This window comes from Hemicordylus capensis, chromosome 6 (assembly GCF_027244095.1).
Source record: "Hemicordylus capensis ecotype Gifberg chromosome 6, rHemCap1.1.pri, whole genome shotgun sequence".
In the NCBI taxonomy this organism is placed as follows: domain Eukaryota; kingdom Metazoa; phylum Chordata; class Lepidosauria; order Squamata; family Cordylidae; genus Hemicordylus; species Hemicordylus capensis.
Window position 1 is genome coordinate 50329836 of NC_069662.1, and position 20937 is coordinate 50350772.

Genomic DNA, 20937 nt, shown 5'->3' on the forward strand with positions numbered 1-20937 from the left:
CCACCCCTGGCTATGTGAAGCAAAGATGCAGTGTTTAAATTACACACCAAAAGTGACAGATCTCTAGATTTCAGATTGTTACCCTTGCTCCCTTTAACATTGTGCAGCAAATGCTGAATGTTCAGGTCATAATTTGCATTAATATATAATGGCTGACTTGATGTAAAACCAATTACTTAAAGTAGTCCCATTGAAGTTAAACAGACAACCTTAATTTCAGTGGAACTACTTTGAGTAATTTCCCACATGTCAACCAATGTAATCTAGATCGGTTCAAATTAATGCACCTTTAATAGTCTTTAATAGTGGGCATACTTCCATTGTGGAACATTGTAGGAACAACTCATTCACCCTCATGCCTTTCTTCACCCTCTTTGCAGTTCTCAACATTTATCAAGTCTCAGATTGCAGAAGGCAAAGGTCGTATTATGCCAGGCACTGACCCAGAAAAGGTCATTGCTGATATGTTCCAAAACCAAGACCGTGATAAGGATGGGAAGATTACAGCAGAGGAGCTGAAGCTGAAATCCGATGAGGAGCAAGCAAAAGCCCATGAGGAACTTTAAAAGAGAGAGAACTTTGGCATCCTGCTGTTTTGTTTTTTTAAAAAATTGTTTGTTTTAAAGCACTCCAATGTGGCACTATTTTCCCAAGGGGCTGGTTGCTCCCCAACTCTTCTCTAAGAGACTATGCTGAGGGAAGCCAACATGTTTTGTTCCCCATTTGGTACCTCTTTGATATTGCTTTTTTTGAGAACTATTTAACCAAGGTTCTGTTTGAACAGAACAAACCAAAACCAGGGAGTTAACACCACCATGGTAGAAGATTTCCTGATCCATTGGTTCTGTCTTTTCTGAGGAACCCCAGCCCCAACCCCTCATCAAATCCTCTATGTTTCTTCAGTCACTTGTTGATACAAATTGCCCTGGGCAGAAGCTGTGAAGTTAGCGCACTCTGAGATCCAGAACCTCTGGGTACTTACTGTGTGTACTCCTGTCCACATCAAATAAAAGCTGAATTCTGCAGCAGGGAAACCTGAACAGGGCAAGTGGAACTAAACATGCAAATTCTACAAGCTTCTTGTCGCTTATTCTGCTTTCAGGTTTTCAAGGTTTAGGGCCTTGTGGATCTTATTTATTTTTCCTCCTTTGTAAGGATTAGAGAAATTGGCAATCCTCTGTGTTTCTGATATTATTTTCCTGGCAGTGTTCCTGTGCATTTTAAAATCTGCATGACAGCCCCTGCCCCCAATCCAACCAGTGTAGCATTTCCTTATTGCTTAATCTCCATGCCAGGAAAGTCTGTACCTGTTGAATTTCTGTAGCAGCTGTTCAAAAGATGCAGCAGTCTTAAGTAGCAGCTTTAGAAATAAGTAGATATTAAAAGGACAGAGGGTCAGTATACAGCAGCCACAGGGGTAGGGTATGGAAATTTGCTGGGCATTATTGCCTCACTCTCTACCCCATGGGATTTTTGAGCAACACCTCCCTCATTTCCAGGATTTCAACTGCTGCTACCTTCCAGAATTTCCTCCATAGCTAATGAGCAGGCTAGATTCAAACTTCTACTTCAGCCACCAGATTCTGTGTAAAAATTAGCTGAATAGCAAATGACTGAATTCTGGAGGCACTCTCTTCCCCCACCCCTTTAAAAAAAAACACAAACCCACCTTAAAATGTTTGACACATGTTGATCCTGTTGAGTGCTTCTTCCTCATTACCATTATGAGGAAGGAATGACTGTATGTCACTATGCACCACTGAAGTGTGAGGGAGATTGGTATCTTGCAATCTCACTTTTCAATCTCTTTATAAAATGCAAAAGCAAGTTTGTAGTTTTCACTGCAGGAGGCAGAATTTGGAAACAAGTTTGGTGAACTCTTGAAACTTTATAGAAGATTAATGAGGATTCCCTACACCATCAAAGGGTGGGGCATGAGCATAGCTTCCCCGCACCATTCAAGCCCTGCTTGCATCCTATTAGTCAAAAAAATCCAAGTTGTTCAACATCGAGAAATCTTGGAAGCAGCATAAAAACTGCAAAGCAAACAGCAGTTCTGAATTCCAAATTTGGGTTTATGTTTTTCTGATGTGGAGTACACATAAGCCCTACCTGTGGTATTGTGGTTCACAATCAGCCATTGCAGCGTTTATCACACGAGCGCTCTCTGGATATCTGTCAGTACCCCAGGTTTTGCAAAGGATCTTGCCCTACCACTGGGGATCCAGATTCATAGATAATGCTCAAAGTACCCCAGATGTATGTGGTTTCATGTAGCTCAGCAGGAGATGTTCCACAGTCATCGCCTCGGAAAAGGAACGTGGTACCCATCTTTGTTGCAAGTCTAGTCTACAGATGATTCGCTGCTTTGCCACTGTAGCTATGCATTTAACAGTGGCTTGATCTGCAACCATTAGCTCATAATGCCATTTCTTTCCATGTTGGAAAAAAGCTTCACCTGCTGATTTCTAGAAATCAAGCTGCTGTTAAAGGCACAAGAGCAGGCTTGGGCAGCTTCTACCCACCCCCAGTCAGTTAACAACAACCCTACGTAAAAGCCTGTTGATTTATGGGCTTCAAAACTGCAGCCCAAATCACAGTATACTAGCTGCCCCTTACAGTTCCCCCTTCACTCTTCTTCTCATAGGAACATAGGAAACTGCCATATACTGAGTCAGACCGCTGGTCTATCTAGCTCAGTATTGTCTTCACAGACTGGCAGCAGCTTCTCCAAGGTTGCAGGCAGGAATCTCTCTCAGCCCTATCTTGGAGAAGCCAGGGAGGGAACTTGAAACCTTCTGCTCTTCCCAGAGTAGCTTCATCCCGAGGGGAATATCTTGCAGTGCTCACACATCAAGTCTCCCATTCATATGCAACCAGGGCAGACCCTGCTTAGCTATGGAGACAAGCCATGCTTGCTATCACAAGACCAGCTCCAGAAAGCCTTCCACTTATAGACATAATCCCAATATTGTGTGCACACATCTCCTTCCAAGCAACTCCCATCCTCACTTTTTTGCCCAACCCTGTTGATTTTTATGCAGAATGACAGAATTCCAGACTAGCATTTTGCAGGTAAGGGATTGTATTTTGTTTTAAAATGTCCCTCTACCTTTCAGAACAAGACAGCTATCTCTCTTCCATATCCAGGAGAGAGCTCCTCCAACACTCTTTTAACTGATGTGTAAGTTTTTATCTGCAGCACATCTGCAGATAAAACATCTGTGGTACAGTCTAGTGTTCTACCACCGTGTTCTGAGTAATATATAGAATTACTTGGCTCTGATTGGTGGCATTCATTGTATCCAGAACAACCCCCAGTGAGATTGGGTTTGCTTACTCATAGGATCTGCATTAATATTAGTCCTTTCAATACTTGCACATTTTCTGTAATGTTGCTTTCCCTTCAGAGGTTGGTTCTGTGCCAGGTCATTCATCCCAATTTCTCTGGAAGGAATGGGAATATTCAGAGCTTGCAGAATACTGAGCTAGATGGAGCAATGGTCTGACTCTATAAGGCAGTTTCCTATGTTTCTAGAAATAGGCTCAAGACAAGTGGCTTCCCTTCAGCTTTGAAAATTGCTGCTTCTTCATTATATATTAGGGAGCCAGTATGACAAGAGATATGTAGAAGACCATGCATCACCAAAAATAAAACTATGACAACCATTTTGTCTATGCCTGCCGCCATCTTGGAAGTGGGTGCATTCATGTCACAGTGCCACTGCATCATTAGCAACAGGAATCAAGATGGCAGAGGTGTCTAGCCATTGCCTCATAAAGTTTGCCATGATACTTCCCTTGCATATGGAGGCAATGTTTATTTTGAACAGGGGGCAAAGAGTTGAGCAATGAAAGACGATCATGACAGACAGCTGAGCAATTAAAAATATAATACCCAAAATGTAAAAATAGGACATTTCTGCTTTATTATCTTTAGACATGTCTTTTGAATAAAACACAGTTGAACTTAGTTGGATTTTCAAAAGAGTGAGTGTGTGGGTCATTTAGAGTGTTAAAAAATTGCTTTAAAAACTAATTTGTGCTTTGTGAAACCAACATATAATGCAGAAAATTGGAAAGGAAAACATTCACAAAGCCCCCTCTCCCCTTTAATTGCATGAAACTGTCTTCTGTGGTTTGTACTGCTAAGCAATTTCCCCCAGGATCACACAAGGACATCCTGTAACATTCCCATCTGTCCCGAAGCTAGTCTTCAAACTCCCCAAAATCAAGGTTTTTGAGATTCTTTACCACAGATTTGAAGAGCAAAACTCTCAACACTTAAATTTATTCCACTCAAGTTCCACCAGTCTCACTCCTAAAGGGAACCCACTTGATGTCAATTCACACCAGCTCTATTCAACCAATTAAAAACCTGCTCTAAACATAAGATTCCAGTTGGGCTGCTTATCTGGCATGGCAAAGCCCTCTTACCAACATTCCACACCTAAATTTCTGCCATATAAAGAAGATAGCTGCATATTTATCAGGTTGACTTAATGCAATTGACTAGCACTCTTATCCTTTAAAACCATTGATCTTCCAATTAATGAATCAGATGCTCAAATGTGTTGCATTCTGACCTAAATTGGGTTACACCCCCACCTGTTCTAGTAACGATTTTTCTCTTCTTTCAAGGAGAAAGAAAGAAAGAAAGAGAAAGAAAGAAAGAAAGAGAATGAACAGATTGTGGTATGCACAATTATAAAGAGCTAGTCTCATATTGCTAGCTGGGGCTAAAGGGGGGTACCTGAGTCAGAAAAGATTGAAGACCACTATTGATTTGGCCTGCAGCTGTTGTGTTGGGACCCACAGGTACCCAAGATCAGTCTCACTAGTGACACAGCCACAGTTTTCTCTGTCTTTTTAAGAAAAGGAGAATTTGACCAAAGGCCATATAGAGTTACCTTATTTATTACATTTATATCCCACTCTTCCTCCAAGGAGCCCAGAGTGGTGTACTACATACTTGAGTTTATCTTTCACAACAAGCCTGTGAAGTAGGTTAGGCTGAGAGAGAAGTGACTGGCCCAGAGTCACCCAGCTAGTTTCACGGCTGGAGATTTGAACTCAGGAGTCGGGTCTCCCTGGTCCTAGTCCAGCACTCTAACCACTACACCACGCTGGCTCTTGCAAAGGGAAATCTGGCAGATGAAGCTTTTTTCAATCCTGCATGACAATGCACCTTCCAAAAATTCTTTTGATACAAATGTTTAAAAGTACAAGAGAAAATAATGGTTAAAAAGAGTTGGTGGTGGAAGGACATATAGGGCAATCTGTAAAGCAGGATTACTTAATTTACTGTCATATAGACCAGCCATGTGCCCAGACATACCTTTTGGCTACTCCCTGTGGCCAGGTAGCTAAGGCTTCTTATGGCGATGTGTATGTACAGTATATATATTTTTAAAAGAACAAAAGCCACATTCATGAACACACTCATCAGCCACATTGTGGCTTTTCCCTGCTTTAACATTGCAGCTGTACAATGTCATATGGAAACATACTGGCTGGGAGTGTGGCAGCTGCTTATGAGAGAAAAGCATACAGATACCAATGGGAGTGTGGCTTACAGAGGAACCATTGCACTGATCCACGCCTGTCAGTAGGGAGGGAGGCTGCAAACCTGCAGTGGCATTTTCAAAATTTTGCTTTAAGTTTGAGGGTGGAGATGCTTTGCATGAAGTGACCATTGTATATTGGATTGTACTGTGCACTGTAGCAAACCAATAGGGATGTGCAAACAGTCTCATTTTGTGCACGAGAGCAACTTCACATAAACTAGTCTGGAATAAGCAGGGAACCTCACAGATTAGATATGCTCATATCTAAGCATCATGATGGACCTGGCATTAGTGTACAGCAACGATGGGATGAAATTTAAACCTCAACTAATTCTGCCTGGGAAACTGTCAATATAACGAAACCCCATGGCTCCCGGAGAAAAAATCTCAAGTGCTGCCTCGCCTTAAGTGTTCTAATTGCTGGCTCATGAATTCTGCATTTTAGCTAGCAGAGAAGCTGACTGCAAGAGGAGTCCACATACTTTCCCTGGTAGGTCTGCAATTTTATTGTAACTAGGAATGTAGTGATCGAGGGGGCAGATGACCTCAGCTTGGCCCACAGTTGAATCTACAAATCTGAAAATGGCAAGCAGCAGCAAGGGCTGGTCTGTTTCCACAACATGGCAAGAGGGAGTGCAAAACTGAGAGACACCACACACACATCACACAGAGTATCTCCCTTCTCCAAGAAGTAGCTCATAATCAAGGGGATTTGGGCTGCACAAGTTCGGTTTGGGGCAGAATGAAGCGAAGGATGCCATTCACCACATCCAGCGTCTCATCTTTCTCCAGCACAATATCATAGGCCTCGAGGTATTTCCCACGCTGTTCCTCCACCTGCATAGATGAAAATAGACAATGCTTATGGGGCTGGCATCGGTGCCCTAAATGGGAGAATATTGTTTTGACTGGACTTGTGCAGGAGTAGGGAAGTTCTTCTGCACACATCCAATCAACACAAATTGGAGCTGCACAAGCACACTACTATATTCTGGGTTTGTGCAAAAGAATTTGCAAGTGGACTGTGCCCTTATAGGCCAGATTTGCCCATCTCCTATTCTGGCATAAAGATTTCCAACCAATCTTCATAGCTGAGCCTTCAACAGCAATTTGATCTACATGGACCAGCAGGTGATTTTATCTTCATGCTTGACCTGCTAATTTCTGCAGATCAAGTTGCTGCAAAAAAGGTCCAAGAGTAAGGCAGACTATATTCCCTTTGGTCAGCTGGAACTCAATATCTGTCACCTGGAGACAACTTCTTCCTATGCCTCCTGGCAGGAATTCTCTGCCACAAGATGTGGTGACAGCCAACAACCTGGATGGCTTTAAGAAGGGTTTGTGGATAACTTCATGGAGGAGAGGTCTATCAACGGCTACTAGTCGGAGGGCTGTGGGCCACCTCCAGCCTCAAAGGCAGGATGCCTCCGAATACCAGTTGCAGGGGAGTAACAGCAGGAGAGAGGGCATGCCCTCAACTCCTGCCTGTAGGCTTCCAGTGGCATCTGGTGGGCCATTGTGTGAAACAGGATGCTGGACTAGATGGGCCTTGGGCCTGATCCAGCAGGGCTGTTCTTATCAGCAGTCAGGACCAGCTGCTTGAGCAATCTCACCTCACATATATACAGGGCAGCTACTAGCATGGGTGATCCCTTTTTAATAGTGTTCCCAACATGTTTTGATAAAATCTTTATCAAGGGAATATCTACACATTATATCAAAATCAATCGAATTTTATTTTGGTCTCTGGCCAAGAAAACAAAAATGTATAAATACAGACCATTGAACAATAGCAGACATTAATAAATTGCATTAATAATCTATCCTAAACTATACTGTTTAAATTAGGCACTAACATCTGTCTAATTCTATTAGCTACCACACAGAATTTGGCCACCTTTGTCAGGACCCCGATCCAAGAGGAGAAAATCATAAAACTTCTGAATGGCCAGGGAGATATCTTAAGGGAACATATAAAAGTTTATCACATCCATATCACAATATACTTACTCTCACATCATGAGTGTATGACATTTTGATCATTTAGTCCATCTTGAAGATATTCTTTTGATTAAGATTTACTTAAATTTGTTGGGAACACCAATAAAAAAGGATCACTAGTCCGAGCAACTGGCCTGCATGTGTGCTTGTTGCAAGTTTGCAGTTGTCTTTGATTTTCTTTTCTGTTAGTTGCCAGCATTTTCAACTCACCCTGTCATTCAGGAAGCCAACCCGGAGGATATTCTCCAAGCTGGTAACCCCATCTGCCATACTGAGATCACCCATGGAATCTCCAAGGAGTAAGATGTTGGTTCTTGTGCACAGCTGCTGGAAATACTCTGTGTTCTTCAGGACTGTGTTGTTCTTGTTGTATGTGTGGATCAAGGGCTCTCTGAAACCTTTCAGGATTCCCTACATGGGAGAAAACAGAGGGACAAAATTTATAAGCCAGACAATGGTTAGAGAAGACCAACAAGTGTACAGGTGGATCTCCTTATTCGTGGGGGTTCCGTTCCGTGGCTGTACCACGGATACAGAAACCGTAAATAAGGAAGTATTGATCCCTATGGGATTGTGGGTATTATGTTCCCGGTTGACTATTTTTGGCCAGAAATGCCCCCAAACCGGCCCAAAATTGACTGATTTTCATGGGGGGAGCTCCTTACCTATCTCTGCTGCTCCCCCCCCCGAGTCACATTGTTTCCCAAAATGGCTGAAAATTGTGTTTGCCATTTCTTTACAACAATGGGAGCCATTTTGTGGCTCCAAGTCCTAAAATGTTGGCCGGAAATGACCTCTGCTGTCATTTCTGGCCACCCCGACCCACGGATACGTGAGATCAATGTGGTCCCCCCGCAAAAAAATGTATGCCGAGGTCAGGTGTCATTTCCCCAACCACAGATACTGTATGTGAAACCATGGATAACGAATCCGCGAACAAAGAGGTCCACCTTTGGCCGGATAAAACTGGTCTCATCGGATCAGGCACTGCCTAGCATTAATTACTTCATAGCTATTGCCATTATGTTAATCTGCAGGCCAAATGAGAAGCAGGAGGTACAGGTTTTTGGAATTGAGGAAGAAGAACCTGGCAGGCATTATAATGAGCCAACGTCAGGTTCTAGCAGCCAGGAAGACAAGGCCACGTCTCACTGTTACCTAAGCCCAGAAGCAGGGTCCATACATCTGCTTACTACAGTCACCTGGGTGAGTGACCTTCCCTGTTCTGGTGCCCATTGGACTAGGACCGGGGAGACCCAGGTTCAAATCCCCATTCAGCCATAAAACTAGCTGGGTGACTCTGGGCCAGTCACTTCTCTCTCAGCCTAACCTACTTCACAGGCTTGTTGTGAAAGATAAACTCAAGTATGTAGTACACTGCTCTGGGCTCCTTGGAGGAAGAGCGGGATATAAATGTAATAATAATAATAATAATAATAATAATAATAATAATCTCTGCAGCTACACAGGGCTCTGTGAATTAGCTCCAAAGCTCAGCATATAGTAAGAGAAGAGATCCTCCCCTTTAGGGGAAAGGCCAGTAACTAGCACACATTTTGGCAAACTTCAAAAGTCAGTGGCTGATGAGCAAAATTACTCAAAGGAGTTCCACTGAAATTAAAAGGACACTTTAGGCATTGTCTTTTAATTTCAATGGGACTACAGTGAGTAATTTCCCTCATGTCAGCCAGACATTCTTGGATCCTGCCAGTTTTCTGTGTGTACATTGGAGCTTATGGGTCTATAGTTCCAGTTCTACCTTAGGTCTATCTTACTGTTTACCTTTCCTAGCTGTGCAGTTCTTGGGACTCTGAATACCTTCAGTTGGTATGGCTTCTAGTTCACTTGGCCTGGTATAACAAATTGGTCACCCTACGTCTGGGCTACATCATTTCAAACTGCAGGAGGCAGCTAATTTAGTAAAAAACTGCAGGTTGGGTAGATTAGCTATGTTTGTAAGGGTTTGAATTTATGTTTTGAATTATTATTATAGCAAGGGTAAATTTTATAGTTGATGATTCACGAAGAGATGTGTGCGGGAAGTCCACCTTTTTGTGTGTATTTGCAATGAATGATATTATTACTACTGTTAAAATTAATAAAAATTGAATTTGAAGGGGAAAAAACTGCAGGAGGCAGCTCATACACCTTCATCTCCCTGTCCCCAAATCCTTCTGCATGGAAAACTAAACCTTCCTGAAATCTATTGTGAAAGGATTTTTTTTTTAAATGAAGGACCATTCAGTCATGCGAGTTCTTCATACAGTCTCAAGTAGCACAGACCAGAAACAGATTTACCATCTTAGTAAGAACTATGCTCGAGTCTCCAACGATTATATTCTAACCCCTAGATTCAAAATTCTGACCACCCTGACAAACCTGGAAGGTTCTGGGTAGCCCCAGAGGGCACACACTCACTTTCCATTTATCCTCCCTGATGCAAACAGAGAATTGCCTTTTTCTGCAATCCTCCAGTCATGTCACCCATGGCCAAGAAAAGACAGTGCCCAAACTTGATTTTTGTAGTGCCTCTATGCCAAAGATAGGGAGGACAGGAATGGGTTCAACTCACACTGTCATTAAAGTCCATATAGTTGGAGACCACATTGACATTGGGATGGAACACCCCAGCCTGGCGGATGATCTCCTCCAGCACGTCCCCCACGCCAGCTGAGAAGATGAACAAGGGAACTCTACTCTGATGAAGCTGGTCAAAGAAAATGTTGAAGCCATCTCTAGAACGAAGAAGAAATGTGTTTGACGGAAATGGTAAAAGGCTGGCTTCAAAGGGTGACCAAGTTGGACATCTGCTAGGACTTCAAAGCTGGCAACGGGTCTACCATCCAATAGGGCTACCATTCTGAATTTGCATAGAGCATCCAAGAGCACACCCGGGGATGTGGCTGTATCTCAGTGGCAGAGCATCTGCTCTGCATGCAGAAAATCTGAGGTTCAATCCTCGGCATCTCTAGCTAGAGCAGGGAAAGACTCCTGTATGAAACCTTGGAGAGCCACTGCCAGTTGGAGTAGACAGTACTGAGCAAGATGGACCAATGATCTGGCTGAGAATAAGGCAGTTTCCTATGGACTTAGAAGGTCAGAGGCAGCATGAGATAATCCTTGGTTTGCATTTTCTGCCTTTTCCGTCTTTTCCAAGTCAAGTCAACCCACTGACTGTGGGTTGTCCAAGGCACACACTCCACAATCTGGTTTCCAAGAATATCTATTCTTGTTATCAGCTAAGATTCATGCGAATACTATACATGTCAGTTTTGTACACATTCTGTGAGTTGCAAACAGTTATATGGAGTCTGAAAGCTCCGAGTTCCCTCGCAGCCCCATCAATGTCAATTGGGCTCATAACCTGCAGAAGCACTGTGCTAAATTTGAGGCATCGCTAGCAAGTATAAAGGTTAAAAGAACCCAATTCCTGTATTATGATCACAGACCAATACAGTTTACAAACAGAAGTCCAACAAAAACCTACATAACCTACAGATTTTGAAGTTTCTCTCTCTCAAGAGTGTAGTGGCAGCCCTCCTGAGAATTCTAATGAACAGACTGAGGCTTGGGTGTGTAAGTTAAGCTCATAAAACCTCTAGTCTGTTCATCATAGGCTCCTTGTCAAAGCTGGCCTAATTCTGCACAAATTTCAAACAGCTGCATTCAGTGTAAAGCATTCAGACCATGTGCACTGGTGAGTGTAATTCAGAAAAGCTGCATACATTGGATCAATCGGTATACTTAATTTCTGGAAAAGGTTGATGCAAAGAAAGAAGAGACACAAAAATAAAGGTGCACCCTCCCCACCACTGCCCCAAACATTGCTCTTTGTACCTGAGCATGACATCCGACTCTTTCACCATCTGTGCAATGTCACTTTTCAGAATCTTCTGCTGAGACAGGAGGTTGTGGGCTTTCGTCCACCTGAAAGAAATCCCTGTTCTGAGCTCTTTAAACTACTTTCAAGGAGCAGGATTAGCATCCTTCCAACCAAGAAGCCCAACAAGGCTCTAAACCAGTGATTCTCAAACTTGGGTCCTCAGGTGTTATTGGACTTCAACTCCCATAATCCCCAACCAAAGGCCACTGAGGCTGGAGATTATGGGAGTTGAAGTCCAATAACACCTGAGAACCCAAGTTTGAGAATCACTGCTCTAAACCTTTGTGACTCCAGTACAACACCTGTTGTGAGGGAGGAATTCTGCTCTCTGCTACTGCTTTGGAGTAATCTCAATGGGGTTGTGACTCCCTTACTGCTAAGAAGCCAAAGAAGTAAGGATGTGCCAAAATGAGATTTGACTGTCCGAATCGCGGGCACCTCCCTTTAAATTCAAGGCCTTACACAGTCCCTTTAAAGTGGAGGAGAGCAGATCCATACCTGCTCTTCCTCCGCTCACTGCCATCCTGATGCTCCCCACCACCACCTATGCACATGTGCCAGCGGGGCATCTCTCAGCTGCCCCCATGCAGCACTGGCACACATGTGGCCTCTGCACAGAGGAGATGTTCTCCTCTGCATTAAAGGGGCTGTGTAAGCCCTTGAATTTAAAGCGGGGTGTCTGTGTTTTGGACGGCCGAATTGCATTTTGGCACATCCCTACAAGGAAGATGTGCATCTAAACAGAGTCTGATTGGCTTTGACCCTCATGACCTCTGTTAATCCAGAACAGCTGTGTCAACAATCCTGGGCAAAGTAGTCCTGTGTTTGAGTCTGGCACACTTCCCGACACACTGGTTCTCTGTTGTTCCTGAGGGCAGGACTAGAACTGACAAGGACTATTTGACAGTGGAACAGTCTGTCTCGTACAGTGGTGGGCACTCCTCCTCTAGAGGTTTTCAAATTGAGGTTGGACAGCCAGGGATCCCAGGGATGTTATAGCAGCTGGACTAGAAGTCCTTCAAGGTTTTCTGGCTACAAAATTCTACTATTCTATTCCTGTCCACACTACAGTTTGGCAAGGGAGGCATCTCCTATACTACAGTCCAGGTCTAACAGAAGATCTGCTTAAAGCCTTTCTTCCCATTAAACAAAAAGATCTCTTCTGGTCAAAATACTCACCATTCCACCATGAGGGGCAGTTTGTCCTCCATGGTCCGGTAGGGGTCAATTTCAATAGGATAATAATAGTGGAGCAAATCTTTTAGCTGGATTATTTGCCAGAACAAACAAAAGCAATTAAGGGGGGGGGGGTGAGATTGCAAAATATACAACAATCAAATAGATTTTCAAACACAGCATTGGGCTAGCTGGATTACTATTTTCCGTAGGTTTCTAATTAGAACTAGACACCTAGCTGCTTAGTCCTGATCCCTATCATTACATGAGGATGGGATGGGATAAAGCCAAGAATGACTAGGGCTTCTTCAGTACTTACAGAAAAACTCCCCATCTGGAAGCACTGTCTGGATTTGATTGGCAGCATCTCTGTATTGCCATGGTTAGGCAGAGTTTCCTCAAGATGCCAAAATTACAAAATGTCCCAGTTTCCTCACCAAGTTTAACAGAGCTTAAGGTGACCCCGTCCTGCACTGAAAAGTGTACCAACATATGCAAACCTAAAAGATTGTCACTGGCAGCCGGAGGGCGAGGGTGAGGCCAGAGCCTACAGTTTGGCACAAAATTGAAGGCACGCAAGATTCAGAGACAGATAAATTGCTGCAATCAGGGAAATAAATAATAATAATAATAATAATAATTCGATTTCTATACCGCCCTTTTGCATCACACCATAAAACAAAATTTGGGACTCTGAATTCAAGAATGAGACAATGAGAAGGGGAATGTTGAGATCTTACACTATATTTACACATTAAAATTAAAAATTTCAGCTAAATGCCTGGGGAAATAGGTATGTGTTCAGGGTTCTCCTAAAAACAAACAGAGAAGGAGATATTATTTCAGCAGGGAGCGCGTTCCAAAGCCCTGGGGCAGCCACAGACAAGGCCCGGCCCCGAGTTGCCACCAAATGAGTTGGTGGAAACCGTAATCGGACCTCTGCAGATGATCTTAACAGGCAACAGGATACATGACAGAAGGCGCTCTCTTAAGTACCCTGGACCTAAACAGTTAAGGGCTTTATAGGCAATAACCAGCACTTTGTATTTGTAAAGCATTTTAAAATTCTCTCTCAGTGGCAACATTTTGTGCCATTGCTTGTGCTACTTGACAAAAGCTGACAAACGTTCTGTCCAACAGTTTAGGGAGGCTGGCGGTGGCCCATGTACGGCTGTGGCCCCCTGGTCAGCTTAGATCAGAATTACAGCCATGTGCTAAGATATGGAAGCGCATACCTTTTTTCTGCCTTCTTCACTGATGACTCGGCTGTTATCTATGATATCTGGAGAGGTACAAGTATGTCATTTCAGGAAATTAATACACACACAACAATACCTATTCTAAACAAAGTCCTGTGACTCCAAATTTTAAATGAAAACCATGGATTGTGTCTTGGCATGAAGAAGGCTGTGGTGTGTGTGTGTGGTAACTCTGTGCAAACTCAGAATATGGTATCAGACACAAAACTCAACATACTGAGAAATGGTGCTTCTCTTTTTGAAATAAAGTTTCTAGTACTTAATGTTGTAGAAATAAGCTTGGAATTTGTGAACAATGCCTGGTAAAATCACAAACTTCAGGGTTTGGGGGTGGGGTTGGCATAAAAAAAACAGGATTTCCATGAGATGGAACTTCAGTCAGCCAGGTCTCTGTCCTTCATTAAAAATTATGCATGCATGTGCTTAGCTATTTTATACAGATCATAGACTTCAGCTTTTTTGTTGGGGGAAAAATCAACTTTGATACAGTGGTCCCTCTACTTACGAAATTAATCCGTTCCGAATGCACATTTGTAAGTCGAAAAGTTCGTAAGTCGAAAAGCGGTTTCCCATAGGAATGCATTGGGAACGGATTAATGCGTTCCGGAGCCTAGAAAAAAGACCCAGACCCCCAGTAAGGCTTGCAAACTGCACAGGAACATTTCTTTTCAAGAATAAACAGGCAGTAAACAGGCAGGCAAGTCAAGGAAACCGCATGTAAAATTCGTAAGTCGAGGAAACCCCATCTAAAAATTTGTAAGTCGAAAAAACCGCATCTAAAACTGGATCTAAAACTGCCGTTTGTAACTCGAAAAATACTTATGTCGAGTAGTTCATAAGTCGAGGGACCACTGTATATATTTTTAAACTATACCCATACCCTCTACTGAATGCCTACAGCAGTGTCTTTCGAGGCACAACTCGAATGCCTCAGGGGGCCAGAACCAACCGTGAGTAGGTGTGCAGGAGCCAAGGTCACATTTCAGTGCATTGATGATTGAATTAAAATTAAAAATTCATTAAACATTTTTTAATATTGTTATTAAAGCTATCTCAATTAAGAAAAGGATCCACTTTCTTTTTTACAGTGGATCCTGCCACTGTAAAACAAAACAAAAACAAACAAACAAACAAATGGGCGGGGAGGTCCAAGAATGAAATGCTGGGAAGAAGGAGCTGACAGAGAAAGGGGTAGAAGAGAAGGTCTGAGAAGAAGAGGGAGGTCACAAAGAGGAGATAGGAAGACAAGTTTGGTGGAAGGGAGCAGAACCAGCTGGGGGCAGGAAGGGGCTCGTGCTCAAGCACAGCAGCAGGAAGGAAGCGCAGTGCACACCTTGGGTTGTTGCTGGGAGAAGGAAAAGGCAGGGGGTGCAACTGCTCAATGAAGGCTCCACTCTTGGACCCAGAGACCAGCTACTCTTTAACCCAGCCTCAGCACCTTTCAGCTACCTGTGCTCGGCTGGGTTTGACTGCTCTCCTCCACCTCAGGCATCCTGCACCTTCACGTCTCTTACTCAAGGGCCCATAGGCACAGGGGTGTAACTATAATAGGGCAAGGGGAGACAGTTGTCTGGGGGCCCACTGCCTTGGAGGGCCCCCCAGAGGCATCACATGACTGACTCCCCCAGCCGTGCACCCACCTGGGCTTCCTTCAGTTGTACTCATCCTCCGAAATTGATGTGAGTGTTAAGACCTGGAACTACCAGAATAGCATGTCTTTCTCTAGTACCATGAAATGACTTGCATCGTCCACAATTTGCAAAACCTTTTTAAAAATAATTTAGGATAATGTTCTGTTGTGGCACAGAAGTGATATATAAATTTTACTCTGCTTTTTATTACCACTATTCAGCCTCATTTAAGATTTCTTTACTTCATGAGCTGAGCTTCAGTGGTTGGGGGGCATTTTAAAATCTTGTCTCTGGGCCCACTCCAACCTTGCTACACCCCTGCATACGCACAACAGCAGCAGGACCTCAGCAGAGTCCTGGGAAGGAGCTCCCCCCCTCCCACTCCCAGGCTAGCGGGGGCTTGCTTAATGCTTGTTTACTACAGAGCAGCCTCCTATCTGCCTACTCAGAGTCTCTCATCAGTGGCTTCTTTTCTTCCCTGCACGCGTATTCCTGGGCTTCCATCAGTCTGCCGCCGGTGCATCTTGCAGCAGAGCAGCCTCGGCCAGCCAAGCTGGTGCACAGACGATGGACTCTGAGCAGCCTCTCAATGCACAGCTTGCAGGTGATCCTTTCCATGCCTGGGGGAAGACTCAGCATCAGCAAAAGAAGCCAGGAGGTGGGAAGGAGAAGGAGGGAAATGATCTGCCTCTTCATTATGCACGTTTGCCCAGGCCCTGCCTCAGCTCCCACTACCTGCTGCCTGTACCCATGAGCCTGCCCAGTAGCTGGCTGTTAGCATCAGTGCCGCCAACAGGTGGGTGGTGGCAACACTGAAAAATCAGTTCAAGCTGGGTGAGCCGTAGTAAGGGAGAGAGCCAGTTTCCTCACATGCATGCTGACTCGCCTTGGCTCCACTGGCTGCTCAGGATGGGCAATGTTGTCCACTGGTGCCTGAAAGGGAGGGAAATGGCCCTGTGGGCCAAGAAAAAAAAAGTCTTGCGGGCTGTATGTTGTGCAGGTCTGCTCTACAGTCACTAGTAAGCCAGGAACATCTAACTCTTGTTCTTAACTACAATGCCACACTAGCTCTCTAGCAGTGACTCAAACGTCTGGAGGGGAGAAGGAGAAGCCCAAGCAGAAAATAAATTAAGAATTGTTTACAAGAGAAAAAGTAACAAAGATGAACCATAGTTCCTTTGTAGGAGAGGGAGAAAAATTATGACATATTCCCTTATCTTTGCAGATAATGGGAGAGAGAACATCAAGGAGAAAAGCAAGAGGAGACGACAATCGAGGAACTGACAAAGAAACAAAGGCCAGAAATTGGACTCACTGTGTGAAGTGGGACAGCGTCGGCCATTGAACCCAAACCGTGTTAGAGTCATGTCGAAATCAGAAATTACCTGGAGAGAACAGTGGGACAGGAGAGACACGCACGCACAGACCAGATAACTTCTCAGTTTAATATGGGATTCCGTGCCTAGGCACTGCTCTGTAGCACCAGCTGGTTAAACCATAGCTAAACCACAGCTCCCAGCTCTGGATAAGCTGCAGATCTATGGTTTAAACAATCCAGAATTCCTCAGGGGCACAAGCTGAGGAGCTAAAAGGGCAGAGGGAGTGCATGGGCTTGGCAGGCAAACTACAGTATGTTTGGTTGTCTGAACTGGCCCACTGTCAGAAAAGGGGACAGGAAGGTAACAAACTTCATTTGGGGAATCTGTGACCTCTCAACATGGAAAACACTCCCCAAATACCATATATTCCAAGAAACAGCAGGAAAGGCAGAGTTAGGTCCTTGTGAGACATCAGCAGCCTGTAGACCAATCTGCTTTCTCTGTGCTTATTTTAAGGGTTAAATATTCCAAGCTCTAAATAGTAAGCTGGGCCATGCTTCTGATTTCAACATTCCCGCCATTTGGCTGGCATCTTACTAGTACATAAACAAATACCAAAAAACAAACACACACACCACCAGGCAGTGTATGGTATTTTAAAAAATGCTTATGGGTTCTGCAGAGTAAACTTTGCTATCTGCTCTTGTAGCAGAAATCTGGGCTACTAGGCCTCAAATCTCTGATGAGAAAGTGAACCAAAGTTACTGTTTAGGAGGAACTGATGATTTTTGGAATGTGTGATAAGGAGGGGCTTGGGGGGAACAATGAACAATGGGATTACTATACTCTGAAGAGCCTACATGCATAGTTTGGACCATAATGTATCTTGTCTAGAAGAACCATGATTGGTCCTTCTAGAGAGAAGGATGCTCAGTTAACAAGAGCCTATGTATAACTAGATATTAAAATAAAGATAAGAATGAGTATAAAATATATCACCACCATTTTGTGGGGTGCTTCACCCATCACCTGCGTGTGTTAGGTGAAGGCCCAGCCGTGATTCTCATTACACAATAAAGTGCTTTGAATCTGATGGAAAGGGTGTTGGCCTCTACCTAGAAAGAACTTAGCGTGTAGCATTTCCGCTACACTCTCTCACCTGACACACACCTACCAAGTGCAAATTTCTGTCCACTTCTCCATGCTTGCTGTTTGTACAAGCAGATACACCCTCCACAACAGGCGGAAGAATAAATAAGGAACACATACCTGGAGTTTGCCTGCCCCCCCTTTTCTGAGTGCTGAAATGATATTTTTCACTTGCTCAGGATCCTTCATCCTGACAGTTGCCTTATCCAGCTCAGACACCTGGAGATAGATACACACACACACACACACACACACACAGTGATATTTTCAGTTGTGTTTTTGGCATGCATGTGTAGTTTTGTGTATTCAGTATTATACATGTTGATAAACACACACAAGCAAGTATACCCTTCTAAATATCTTGCTGTTACTCTGAGAGGGGAGCACTAAGCACATTATACAAAAGGGATAGAGCCTTATACAAAAGGGATAGAGCCTTGAGAAACATGGTCAAGATGCCACAGGAAGTCACTAGCAAAGGGTGCCATTACAGTCCAATGCTGCATTACAATGCTGCAAACCCTCCACTGCAGACCAGTGATCACAACATCCTTTTCCCTTGCCTTTTGTTTTTGTTCTACTCAAAGCCCATCCATGCTCACCACTCTATTTTTCTCTTCTACCTCACAAGAGTTCTCCATTTCTGATCTCTCACACAGATTTTCCATAAGTGCTTCCCATTACTCTCCCAGTCCCAAAAATGTGTGCTTTCCCCACTAGAGTACAACCACTACTTCTTGCTCTCGATTTATTTCTCATTATTTATTCCCTCTAACCCACCATTTCTTCCTCTGCAGGCATCTTGTCCTCGAGGCCTACAGCCTTCAAATCACTCCCCAACAAAAAAGTCCCCTCTTGATCCACATAAAGCTTGGCCTCTAGAGGATCTCCACATTTCCTCTCAATTTCCTCAACAGTCAAGCCAAAAGACACCAACTTCTAGGATCTTTGTCCCCTACTCCATGGTTCCCACAAAGTGGGCAGGATGGAGGTGACCTAATCTCCTCAACACTACCTCCCTATCCTCATCCCCAAACACTAGGGGTAATCCTTTCATGAAGCAAGGTCAGGAAATTGCCCCAGGTGGGAGAATATTGGGATTCCAACAAGGCGGCAGGATGCCCACCACAATGCCATCGGTGCAACTCTTTGGGGCCAAATTGACACTTCCAAATTTTGCAAGAAGCACCTCTCCTCACACACACTCCTTGTAAAGCCTGCAAGACGCACAAGGAGAGAAGAGGGGGCTGCTAGCGACCTTGCCTCCTCTCTGCCCCCCATGCACTTTCAAAGCTCAGTGCCCCCACCAGGGGCACAGGGCAAGGCAGCATTTGACTCTTCACTTCAGATGCCAAAGGCTGTCCTTAGAGAGCCCTGGCATAGAGCAGGGCCTGGGGCAAATCAGCCAATGCAGGGACCCCTTCCAGTTAATTTTCATGGGAGTTAAGGGAGCGAGGCCTGGGGTAGTCTCCCTGCTTGTCCTGCCCTAAGGACAACCCTGGATGCCACAATTCCTTGGGCTGCCTTGCCTGTCCCTGCCAAACACTAACCTGTATGATACCACCACCAACTGATTCCCGTGAAGCCCAATCCCACAGCCTGACCCTTTCCTGATCACTCCAAATAAGACTCATTCAAATAAGAGACTTGCAACGTAATGGCTAAGCACCTGAGCTACAACGCAGGACATTTGCAATTACTTTTGCCATTAACTTGCACACAATGACATTTTCTCTCCACATCGGCCTCTATACTGGTCTACAAAATTCAGGTCATTGGCTGACCTTATTTGGTGGTTGTGCACAGTACCTGCCTACCTTGCAAGGTTAGCATAAGGTTTGCAAAAGGATAACCTATGTGAAGAATATTTTAAAGTGCTATGTGAATGCTATCAAAAGCCTCCCCTCTCTGCTGCTCCCTAGGACCATCTCTCCAGCACAAATGCTCCCTCAGCTGCTTTGGATCCATCTAATGGTCAACCCATGGGGTCCTTGTCACCCCCAAAACAGCCACTTTGCAGGGTTATTCCCCATCTGATTCATGGGGGGGGGGGGGAAGACAGCATATTTTCCACAAAGACTTTCCACTACACGCTCTTCTTCCCCCTCTGAAAAGCTCACCCTCAACTGTGTCCCCCCCAAAAAAAGCTTATCAAACCACCCTCATCCCTGCTCCAGCAGCCCTCGCCCCCAAAGTGGTCTCCCAACCCGTCCTTACAGACCTAGCAGTCTCTTAGACAAGGCGTGCAGTGAGAGAAGTGCATTCAGCTCTGAAGCCTTATGCAAATCGATTTAAATACCTTTGCAGCCGAACAAGATAGATAGATAATCTAGAATACATTGATGCAAATTAAGAATGTTATTTCTTCTACGGGAGGGAGCACGAACAATGTAATCCCACACGACACGCACACTCAAGCAGGGACCTGCGACCCACAAATCCACACTCCCTGCCCTTCCAACTCACCATGATCTTGACCGAGGACGAATTCGTAGCAGCAACCTGGAACGGAGAAAGCAAGGAGGAAGGGAGGATTTTTGTGTGTGGGCGTTTTGGGGTTTTTGGGGTTGGTTTTTTTGTGGGTGGGCAGGGCTTCGCAGGCGCCGCCTCCTTCCCGTCCAAGACTTGCTTTCTTTTCGGGGATGTTTTCTGCAGCGAGAGCTCGACCGGTGGCTACTCCAAAGCTGGGTTATTCGAGGCCAGCCAGATCTCGTCCTAGTTCCTCCGCTTCCTTTCTTCTCCCTGTCCTCGACTGCGGGTGGGGGGGAGCATCTGGGGTCACCCTGCAACCTTCCTCCCAGGATGGAGTTGGCTGCCTGCTAGTAGCTGATAACTGTTTCTTCTCGTTCACCCTCATGTTCAGCACAGCAGTGGTTATTGGTTAATTCCTAGAAAAATGTGGGGAAACCAAACACACACACACAGAGCAGAGATGCCGGAGCTTTATTATAA

General features: G+C 44.5%; 2 protein-coding genes and 1 long non-coding RNA gene across 4 annotated transcripts in view; 1 reads left to right on the forward strand and 2 right to left on the reverse strand.

Moving 5' to 3' along the window:
• The window catches only part of LOC128330743 (uncharacterized), an 8265-nt gene extending 6020 nt beyond the window's left edge, over positions 1 to 2245 (reverse strand). The window contains exon 1 of the long non-coding RNA XR_008310234.1: positions 2113 to 2245. This is a non-coding gene — a long non-coding RNA (uncharacterized LOC128330743). The remainder of the gene's footprint in view (positions 1 to 2112) is intronic.
• Positions 1 to 3973, forward strand: part of FKBP10 (FKBP prolyl isomerase 10) — a 22524-nt gene extending 18551 nt beyond the window's left edge. For both annotated transcript variants that reach the window (XM_053264026.1, XM_053264027.1), the window contains one exon: positions 381 to 3973. In XM_053264026.1, the coding sequence (XP_053120001.1) occupies positions 381 to 566 (186 nt within the window). In that variant the 3' untranslated portion in view covers positions 567 to 3973. The remainder of the gene's footprint in view (positions 1 to 380) is intronic.
• NT5C3B (5'-nucleotidase, cytosolic IIIB) lies at positions 3907 to 20744 on the reverse strand. The gene is made up of 9 exons (XM_053264028.1): positions 20452 to 20744; positions 18106 to 18204; positions 16833 to 16902; positions 13863 to 13909; positions 12631 to 12716; positions 11406 to 11495; positions 10141 to 10303; positions 7779 to 7979; positions 3907 to 6404 (listed from the first exon to the last, which is right to left on the reverse strand). The coding sequence occupies exons 1-9, from the start codon at positions 20452 to 20454 to the stop codon at positions 6270 to 6272; spliced, it is 894 nt and encodes a 297-aa protein (XP_053120003.1). The 5' UTR covers positions 20455 to 20744; the 3' UTR covers positions 3907 to 6269.
• Between the last annotated feature and the right edge of the window lie 193 nt (positions 20745 to 20937).

Coding starts and splice junctions, on each gene's coding strand:
- NT5C3B (XM_053264028.1), bottom strand. Junction 13,910..16,832: donor ACGCTGTCCCACTTCACACA/GTGAGTCCAATT, acceptor GTACCTCTCCAG/ATATCATAGATAACAGCCGA. Junction 10,304..11,405: donor GAGTCGGATGTCATGCTCAG/GTACAAAGAGCA, acceptor TCTTCGTTCTAG/AGATGGCTTCAACATTTTCT.